At 41.6% G+C, this 10,896-nt stretch overlaps 1 protein-coding gene across 1 annotated transcript; it reads right to left on the bottom strand.

Annotated features, from left to right (window-relative positions):
• Positions 1 to 6,999: 6,999 nt before the first annotated feature.
• Positions 7,000 to 10,692, bottom strand: LOC115769119 (mucin-6-like). The gene is made up of 2 exons (XM_030713823.1): positions 10,479 to 10,692; positions 7,000 to 10,313 (listed from the first exon to the last, which is right to left on the bottom strand). The coding sequence occupies exons 1-2, from the start codon at positions 10,690 to 10,692 to the stop codon at positions 7,000 to 7,002; spliced, it is 3,528 nt and encodes a 1,175-aa protein (XP_030569683.1).
• Between the last annotated feature and the right edge of the window lie 204 nt (positions 10,693 to 10,896).

Below are 10,896 nucleotides of genomic sequence, written 5' to 3' on the forward strand. Positions count from 1 at the left end.
GTTTGATTTTCGAACCGAACCCGATTTTGATAAAAATCGTGATGTAACCCCTTGCCATTTTGGTCGTTTTGGGTCAAAATTTAGATTTTCTATTTTTTGATGCCAGTCGTTAGTACTCATCCTTACGAGTCCAAAATGGTATAAAATTTGAAAATCGGACACTATTTGGCCGAGATATTCAAAAAAATCATCAAAAAAGGTTGTATTTTCGAACCGAACCCGATTTTGATAAAAATCGTGATGTAACCCCTTGCCATTTTGGTCGTTTGGGTCAAAATTTAGATTTTCTATTTTTTGATGCCAGTCGTTAGTACTCATCCTTACGAGTCCAAAATGGTATAAAATTTGAAAATCGGACACTATTTGGCCGAGATATTCAAAAAAATCATCAAAAAAGGTTTGATTTTCGAACCGAACCCGATTTTGATAAAAATCGTGATGTAACCCCTTGCCATTTTGGTCGTTTTGGGTCAAAATTTAGATTTTCTATTTTTTGATGCCAGTCGTTAGTACTCATCCTTACGAGTCCAAAATGGTATAAAATTTGAAAATCGGACACTATTTGGCCGAGATATTCAAAAAAATCATCAAAAAAGGTTTGATTTTCGAACCGAACCCGATTTTGATAAAAATCGTGATGTAACCCCTTGCCATTTTGGTCGTTTTGGGTCAAAATTTAGATTTTCTATTTTTTGATGCCAGTCGTTAGTACTCATCCTTACGAGTCCAAAATGGTATAAAATTTGAAAATCGGACACTATTTGGCCGAGATATTCAAAAAAATCATCAAAACAGGTTGTATTTTCGAACCGAACCCGATTTTGATAAAAATCGTGATGTAACCCCTTGCCATTTTGGTCGATTTGGGTCAAAATTTAGATTTTCTATTTTTTGATGCCAGTCGTTAGTACTCATCCTTACGAGTCCAAAATGGTATAAAATTTGAAAATCGGACACTATTTGGCCGAGATATTCAAAAAAATCATCAAAACAGGTTGTATTTTCGAACCGAACCCGATTTTGATAAAAATCGTGATGTAACCCCTTGCCATTTTGGTCGATTTGGGTCAAAATTTAGATTTTCTATTTTTTGATGCCAGTCGTTAGTACTCATCCTTACGAGTCCAAAATGGTATAAAATTTGAAAATCGGACACTATTTGGCCGAGATATTCAAAAAAATCATCAAAAAAGGTTGTATTTTCGAACCGAACCCGATTTTGATAAAAATCGTGATGTAACCCCTTGCCATTTTGGTCGTTTTGGGTCAAAATTTAGATTTTCTATTTTTTGATGCCAGTCGTTAGTACTCATCCTTACGAGTCCAAAATGGTATAAAATTTGAAAATCGGACACTATTTGGCCGAGATATTCAAAAAAATCATCAAAAAAGGTTGTATTTTCGAACCGAACCCGATTTTGATAAAAATCGTGATGTAACCCCTTGCCATTTTGGTCGTTTTGGGTCAAAATTTAGATTTTCTATTTTTTGATGCCAGTCGTTAGTACTCATCCTTACGAGTCCAAAATGGTATAAAATTTGAAAATCGGACACTATTTGGCCGAGATATTCAAAAAAATCATCAAAAAAGGTTTGATTTTCGAACCGAACCCGATTTTGATAAATATCGTGATGTAACCCCTTGCCATTTTGGTCGTTTTGGGTCAAAATTTAGATTTTCTATTTTTTGATGCCAGTCGTTAGTACTCATCCTTACGAGTCCAAAATGGTATAAAATTTGAAAATCGGACACTATTTGGCCGAGATATTCAAAAAAATCATCAAAAAAGGTTGTATTTTCGAACCGAACCCGATTTTGATAAAAATCGTGATGTAACCCCTTGCCATTTTGGTCGTTTTGGGTCAAAATTTAGATTTTCTATTTTTTGATGCCAGTCGTTAGTACTCATCCTTACGAGTCCAAAATGGTATAAAATTTGAAAATCGGACACTATTTGGCCGAGATATTCAAAAAAATCATCAAAAAAGGTTGTATTTTCGAACCGAACCCGATTTTGATAAAAATCGTGATGTAACCCCTTGCCATTTTGGTCGTTTTGGGTCAAAATTTAGATTTTCTATTTTTTGATGCCAGTCGTTAGTACTCATCCTTACGAGTCCAAAATGGTATAAAATTTGAAAATCGGACACTATTTGGCCGAGATATTCAAAAAAATTATCAAAACAGGTTGTATTTTCGAACCGAACCCGATTTTGATAAAAATCGTGATGTAACCCCTTGCCATTTTGGTCGATTTGGGTCAAAATTTAGATTTTCTATTTTTTGATGCCAGTCGATAGTACTCATCCTTACGAGTCCAAAATGGTATAAAATTTGAAAATCGGACACTATTTGGCCGAGATGTTCAAAAAAATCATCAAAAAAGGTTTGATTTTCGAACCGAACCCGATTTTGATAAAAATCGTGATGTAACCCCTTGCCATTTTGGTCGTTTTGGGTCAAAATTTAGATTTTCTATTTTTTGATGCCAGTCGTTAGTACTCATCCTTACGAGTCCAAAATGGTATAAAATTTGAAAATCGGACACTATTTGGCCGAGATATTCAAAAAAATCATCAAAAAAGGTTGTATTTTCGAACCGAACCCGATTTTGATAAAAATCGTGATGTAACCCCTTGCCATTTTGGTCGTTTTGGGTCAAAATTTAGATTTTCTATTTTTTGATGCCAGTCGTTAGTACTCATCCTTACGAGTCCAAAATGGTATAAAATTTGAAAATCGGACACTGTTTGGCCAAGATATTCAAAAAAATCATCAAAAAAGGTTTGATTTTCGAACCGAACCCGATTTTGATAAATATCGTGATGTAACCCCTTGCCATTTTGGTCGTTTTGGGTCAAAATTTAGATTTTCTATTTTTTGATGCCAGTCGTTAGTACTCATCCTTACGAGTCCAAAATGGTATAAAATTTGAAAATCGGACACTATTTGGCCGAGATATTCAAAAAAATCATCAAAAAAGGTTGTATTTTCGAACCGAACCCGATTTTGATAAAAATCGTGATGTAACCCCTTGCCATTTTGGTCGTTTTGGGTCAAAATTTAGATTTTCTATTTTTTGATGCCAGTCGTTAGTACTCATCCTTACGAGTCCAAAATGGTATAAAATTTGAAAATCGGACACTATTTGGCCGAGATATTCAAAAAAATCATCAAAAAAGGTTTGATTTTCGAACCGAACCCGATTTTGATAAATATCGTGATGTAACCCCTTGCCATTTTGGTCGTTTTGGGTCAAAATTTAGATTTTCTATTTTTTGATGCCAGTCGTTAGTACTCATCCTTACGAGTCCAAAATGGTATAAAATTTGAAAATCGGACACTTATTTGGCCGAGATATTCAAAAAAATCATCAAAAAAGGTTGTATTTTCGAACCGAACCCGATTTTGATAAAAATCGTGATGTAACCCCTTGCCATTTTGGTCGTTTTGGGTCAAAATTTAGATTTTCTATTTTTTGATGCCAGTCGTTAGTACTCATCCTTACGAGTCCAAAATGGTATAAAATTTGAAAATCGGACACTATTTGGCCGAGATATTCAAAAAAATCATCAAAAAAGGTTTGATTTTCGAACTGAACCCGATTTTGATAAATATCGTGATGTAACCCCTTGCCATTTTGGTCGTTTTGGGTCAAAATTTAGATTTTCTATTTTTTGATGCCAGTCGTTAGTACTCATCCTTACGAGTCCAAAATGGTATAAAATTTGAAAATCGGACACTATTTGGCCGAGATATTCAAAAAAATCATCAAAAAAGGTTGTATTTTCGAACCGAACCCGATTTTGATAAAAATCGTGATGTAACCCCTTGCCATTTTGGTCGTTTTGGGTCAAAATTTAGATTTTCTATTTTTTGATGCCAGTCGTTAGTACTCATCCTTACGAGTCCAAAATGGTATAAAATTTGAAAATCAGACTTTATTTGGCCGAGATATTCAAAAAAATCATCAAAAAAGGTTTGATTTTCGAACCTGAACCCGATTTTGATAAATATCGTGATGTAACCCCTTGCCATTTTGGTCGATTTGGGTCAAAATTTAGATTTTCTATTTTTTGATGCCAGTCGTTAGTACTCATCCTTACGAGTCCAAAATGGTATAAAATTTGAATATCGGACACTATTTGGCCGAGATATTCAAAAAAATCATCAAAAAAGGTTGTATTTTCGAACCGAACCCGATTTTGATAAAAATCGTGATGTAACCCCTTGCCATTTTGGTCGTTTTGGGTCAAAATTTAGATTTTCTATTTTTTGATGCCAGTCGTTAGTACTCATCCTTACGAGTCCAAAATGGTATAAAATTTGAAAATCGGACACTGTTTGGCCAAGATATTCAAAAAAATCATCAAAAAAGGTTTGATTTTCGAACCGAACCCGATTTTGATAAATATCGTGATGTAACCCCTTGCCATTTTGGTCGTTTTGGGTCAAAATTTAGATTTTCTATTTTTTGATGCCAGTCGTTAGTACTCATCCTTACGAGTCCAAAATGGTATAAAATTTGAAAATCAGACTTTATTTGGCCGAGATATTCAAAAAAATCATCAAAAAAGGTTTGATTTTCGAACTGAACCCGATTTTGATAAATATCGTGATGTAACCCCTTGCCATTTTGGTCGTTTTGGGTCAAAATTTAGATTTTCTATTTTTTGATGCCAGTCGTTAGTACTCATCCTTACGAGTCCAAAATGGTATAAAATTTGAAAATCGGACACTGTTTGGCCAAGATATTCAAAAAAATCATCAAAAAAGGTTTGATTTTCGAACCGAACCCGATTTTGATAAATATCGTGATGTAACCCCTTGCCATTTTGGTCGTTTTGGGTCAAAATTTAGATTTTCTATTTTTTGATGCCAGTCGTTAGTACTCATCCTTACGAGTCCAAAATGGTATAAAATTTGAAAATCGGACACTATTTGGCCGAGATATTCAAAAAAATTATCAAAACAGGTTGTATTTTCGAACCGAACCCGATTTTGATAAAAATCGTGATGTAACCCCTTGCCATTTTGGTCGTTTTGGGTCAAAATTTAGATTTTCTATTTTTTGATGCCAGTCGTTAGTACTCATCCTTACGAGTCCAAAATGGTATAAAATTTGAAAATCGGACACTATTTTGCCGAGATATTCAAAAAAATCATCAAAAAAGGTTGTATTTTCGAACCGAACCTGATTTTGATAAAAATCGTGATGTAACCCCTTGCCATTTTGGTCGTTTTGGGTCAAAATTTAGATTTTCTATTTTTTGATGCCAGTCGTTAGTACTATCCTTACGAGTCCAAAATGGTATAAAATTTGAAAATCGGACACTGTTTGGCCAAGATATTCAAAAAAATCTTCAAAAAAGGTTTGATTTTCGAACCGAACCCGATTTTGATAAATATCGTGATGTAACCCCTTGCCATTTTGGTCGTTTTGGGTCAAAATTTAGATTTTCTATTTTTTGATGCCAGTCGTTAGTACTCATCCTTACGAGTCCAAAATGATATAAAATTTGAAAATCGGACACTATTTGGCCGAGATATTCAAAAAAATCATCAAAAAAGGTTGTATTTTCGAACCGAACCCGATTTTGATAAAAATCGTGATGTAACCCCTTGCCATTTTGGTCGTTTTGGGTCAAAATTTAGATTTTCTATTTTTTGATGCCAGTCGTTAGTACTCATCCTTACGAGTCCAAAATGGTATAAAATTTGAAAATCGGACACTGTTTGGCCAAGATATTCAAAAAAATCATCAAAAAAGGTTTGATTTTCGAACCGAACCCGATTTTGATAAATATCGTGATGTAACCCCTTGCCATTTTGGTCGTTTTGGGTCAAAATTTAGATTTTATATTTTTTGATGCCAGTCGTTAGTACTCATCCTTACGAGTCCAAAATGGTATAAAATTTAAAAATCGGACACTATTTGGCCGAGATATTCAAAAAAATTATCAAAACAGGTTGTATTTTCGAACCGAACCCGATTTTGATAAAAATCGTGATGTAACCCCTTGCCATTTTGGTCGATTTGGGTCAAAATTTAGATTTTATATTTTTTGATGCCAGTCGTTAGTACTCATCCTTACGAGTCCAAAATGATATAAAATTTGAAAATCGGACACTATTTGGCCGAGATATTCAAAAAAATCATCAAAAAAGGTTGTATTTTCGAACCGAACCCGATTTTGATAAAAATCGTGATGTAACCCCTTGCCATTTTGGTCGTTTTGGGTCAAAATTTAGATTTTCTATTTTTTGATGCCAGTCGTTAGTACTCATCCTTACGAGTCCAAAATGGTATAAAATTTGAAAATCGGACACTGTTTGGCCAAGATATTCAAAAAAATCATCAAAAAAGGTTTGATTTTCGAACTGAACCCGATTTTGATAAATATCGTGATGTAACCCCTTGCCATTTTGGTCGTTTTGGGTCAAAATTTAGATTTTCTATTTTTTGATGCCAGTCGTTAGTACTCATCCTTACGAGTCCAAAATGGTATAAAATTTGAAAATCTGACACTGTTTGGCCAAGATATTCAAAAAAATCATCAAAAAAGGTTGTATTTTCGAACCGAACCCGATTTTGATAAAAATCGTGATGTATTTTTTTTTCTTTCTTAGTGGCCATGAAAGACGCACTAATACTAAGCTTATCCCATTTGCGCGATTTCACCTCTGCCTGTCCAGCAGGAGTGGTGAATTGCACAGCTGGGGATGAGCATCTTTATTCAATCGATATCGTGGACATTATAATTGAATTTGTTGGCGCCACAATTTTGGCTCTAACTGGTCAAAACTTATACTATAAGTATACATTTTTATTAATGTAAGGTAAGTAGTAGTAGTTGTTAATTATTTATATTTAAAATTTTTGTTTTATTTTCAGCAGAGGTTGTGTAGTTGGCCTTCAGGCTTCGAGTAGCAGAGGCAATTTTACGTTGCTCACGAGGTCGCGACTAGGAGGCGACCAGTAGACTACAACAGCCTTATTATGGCAGGCAACACTCAGCTTCCAGCACTTCTGTGTCTGATGTGTCGGAAGGTGTGCTGCCGGCCGTAGTTAGCGTTGTGGCGTGTGCGGAGTGGCTAGTTGCTGCTAGTGCTGAGTTGCCTGGTGTCTGGTGAGTAGCGTTGTTGTTGATGTTGTTGTTGTTGTTAATATTTTGCTTCCTTCTTCTTTCAGCTGTATTTGGAGTCACTAACATTAGTGCAGCCAGAGGACCTGGTGCTGAGAAGCTAGCGTTGTGCTCGGGAGCCCTTGGTGCGTTTACAGCCGCCCGTGGCAAGATGGCTGGTTTAGTTAGTGTGGCCACCGCCAGTCCAGGCGACTCTGCCTCAGCATGCGGCGACCTGTCCAGAGTAGAAGCCCGTTCTTCGCTGATTGCAGATGGACTCGTGTTAACAGTCGTTACAATTGTGTGCCTAGCAGCAGCGGCTGTGGAGCCTGCCGCAGGTGGCGCATTGGCTGGTAATGTTTGTTCGGCCTCAGCCTGGCCTGCCTGCTGTCCAACAGCGGGGAGTGTCTTGCTGACTGCGAGTGTCGCTATTACTGACGGTGCCTGATCGGTCTCCATCGAGCAGCGGTCTTCGATGGTTGTGTGAGCTGTGCCTGTCTTGTGTGTCGGAGCTGTATTAATGTCTTGCTTCCTTCTTCTTTCAGATGTATTTGGAGTCACAGATATTAGTGCAGCCAGAGGACCTGGTGCTGAGAAGCTGGCGTTGTGCTCGGGAGCCTTTGGGGCGTTTACAGCCGCACGTGGCAAGGTGGCTGGTGAAGTAAGTGTGGCCACCGCCAGGCCAGGCGACTCTGCCACTGCATGCGGCGACCTGACCAGTGTAGAAGCCAGTTCATCGCTGACTGCAGATGGACTCGAGTTAACAATCGTTGCAATTGTGTGCCTATCAGCAGCGGCTGTGGAGCCTGCCGCAGGTTGCGCAATGGCTGTTGATGTTTGTTCGGCCTCTACCTGGCCTGCCTGCTGTCCAACAGCGGGGGGTGCATTGTTGACTGCGAGTGTCGCTAGTACTGACGGTGCCTGATCGGTCTCCATCAAGCAGCGGTCTTCGATGGTTGTGTAAGCTGTGCCTGCCTTGCGTGCCGGAGCTGTATTAATGTCTTGCTTCCTTCTTCTTTCAGATGTATTTGGAGTCACAGATATTAGTGCAGCCAGAGGACCTGGTACTGAGAAACTGGCGTTGTGCTCGGGAGCCTTTGGAGCGTTTACAGCCGCACGTGGCAAGATGGCTGGTGAAGTAAGTGTGGCCACCGACAGGCCAGGCGACTCTGCCACTGCATGCGGCGACCTGTCCAGTGTAGAAGCCAGTTCATCGCTGACTGCAGATGGACTCGAGTTAACAATCGTTGCAACTGTGTGCCTATCAGCAGCGGTTGTGGAGCCTGCCGCAGGTGGCGCAATGGCTGTTAATGTTTGTTCGGCCTCAGCCTGGCCTGCCTGCTGTCCAACAGCGGGGGGTGCCTTGTTGACTGCGAGTGTCGCTAGTACTGACGGTGCCTGATCGGTCTCCATTGAGCAGCGGTCTTCGATGGTTGTGTGAGCTGTGCCTGTCTTGTGTGTTGGAGCTGTATTAATGTCTTGCTTCCTTCTTCTTCCAGATGTATTTGGAGTCACAAGCATTAGTGCAGCCAGAGGGCCTGGTGCTGAGAAGCTGGCGTTGTGCTCGGGAGCCTTTGGTGCGTTTACAGCCGCACGTGGCAAGATGGCTGGTGAAGTTAGTGTGGCCACCGCCAGGCCAGGCGAATCTGCCACAGCATGCGGCGACCTGTCCAGTGTAGAAGCCAGTTCATCGCTGACTGCAGATGGACTCGAGTTAACAATCGTTGCAATTGTGTGCCTATCAGCAGCGGCTGTGGAGCCTGCCGCAGGTTGCGCAATGGCTGTTAATGTTTGTTCGGCCTCTACCTGGCCTGCCTGCTGTCCAACAGCGGGGGGTGCATTGTTGACTGCGAGTGTCGCTAGTACTGACGGTGCCTGATCGGTCTCCATCAAGCAGCGGTCTTCGATGGTTGTGTAAGCTGTGCCTGCCTTGCGTGCCGGAGCTGTATTAATGTCTTGCTTCCTTCTTCTTTCAGATGTATTTGGAGTCACAGATATTAGTGTAGCCAGAGGACCTGGTGCTGAGAAACTGGCGTTGTGCTCGGGAGCCTTTGGAGCGTTTACAGCCGCACGTGGCAAGATGGCTGGTGAAGTAAGTGTGGCCACCGACAGGCCAGGCGACTCTGCCACTGCATGCGGCGACCTGTCCAGTGTAGAAGCCAGTTCATCGCTGACTGCAGATGGACTCGAGTTAACAATCGTTGCAACTGTGTGCCTATCAGCAGCGGTTGTGGAGCCTGCCGCAGGTGGCGCAATGGCTGTTAATGTTTGTTCGGCCTCAGCCTGGCCTGCCTGCTGTCCAACAGCGGGGGGTGCCTTGTTGACTGCGAGTGTCGCTAGTACTGACGGTGCCTGATCGGTCTCCATAGAGCAGCGGTCTTCGATGGTTGTGTGAGCTGTGCCTGTCTTGTGTGTTGGAGCTGTATTAATGTCTTGCTTCCTTCTTCTTCCAGATGTATTTGGAGTCACAAGCATTAGTGCAGCCAGAGGGCCTGGTGCTGAGAAGCTGGCGTTGTGCTCGGGAGCCTTTGGTGCGTTTACAGCCGCACGTGGCAAGATGGCTGGTGAAGTTAGTGTGGCCACCGCCAGGCCAGGCGAATCTGCCACAGCATGCGGCGACCTGTCCAGTGTAGTAGCCAGTTCATCGCTGACTGCAGATGGACTCGAGTTAACAGTCGTTGCAATTGTGTGCCTGTCAGCAGCGGCTGTGGAGCCTGCCGCAGGTGGCACAATGGCTGGTGATGTTTGTTCGGCATCAGCCTGGCCTGTCTGAAGCATACTCTGTGCCACTGGCGTTGCCGCTGCCACGGAACTCGGCAGTGTCTGAGCGATGATGTTTCCAGCATTAGAGCTTGTGGCTGGCAGTGCCATGGACCACAGAGCGTGGTCGATCTCATCAATTTGGGGAGCCGAGGAGTCCCTGTCTGTAACTCCGTCATCCGGATCGTGCACAGTCGGCGTACCAGTCGCCGCAGGCGGCAATATGGCAGTTGTGCTTTGGCTGTCCGCCGTCAGGCCATGGCGGCCGGGAAGGACACTCACAGTGCTGTAGTTGGTGTTGTTGTTATAGTGTTGAACTGTGTTAATCAGTGCCCTTTCTCTATTTCCAGGCTCATTTGGGCTCGGTGGCAATATCAGTGGATCAGGGTCCAGATGTTCGGGACGAATTTGCTGGGGAATTTGCGAGTCTTCGACAGAAGCGCTTAATGGCAGTTGGTCAACAGTTAAGTCGATAATTGCAAGTATACCCGAGACAAGCAATGTACTGTTGTTGTCTAAATTGGAATTTGTTGCAGTTACAGCCGGAGAAAGCACGTTGTCTGAAGTTTGGGCTGCGTTTAGTATACGCGCACGTCTGAGGGCCACCTGCTCTCTGTATCGTTGCAGTTCCAATCTGCGTTGTTCCGCAATCTGATGATGCGTTAATCTGGGCCTTTCACTGCGCCCATAAAGCAAGTGTTGCCTTAAAGTGAGTGGTCCAAACATGGGCAAATAAGCGCGCGGCGGTGATGCCTCTGGTTGCTGCGGTGGAGGCCGTTCTTGTGGCGGCAGGCATCTGTCTATCATTTGCAGATATCTTGGACGTGCTAGTCGCTGCGGAACGTACGGGTAAAGTGCCAACTTCCTGGCCTCGGCATTACAGTGTGTTAACAATCTCTTCGTGTATTTGGAGCAGGCACTACTATATACTTTTTCGATTAATGGGATACGCAAATCTGCGTGCAGAGTGCGATTGCTAACATACCACGGAGCGCCTGTTATTAGTCTGAG

Source organism: Drosophila novamexicana, unplaced genomic scaffold (genome assembly GCF_003285875.2).
Source record: "Drosophila novamexicana strain 15010-1031.04,08,12 unplaced genomic scaffold, DnovRS2.1 tig00002350-arrow-arrow-pilon, whole genome shotgun sequence".
Classification (NCBI taxonomy): Eukaryota; Metazoa; Arthropoda; class Insecta; order Diptera; family Drosophilidae; genus Drosophila; species Drosophila novamexicana.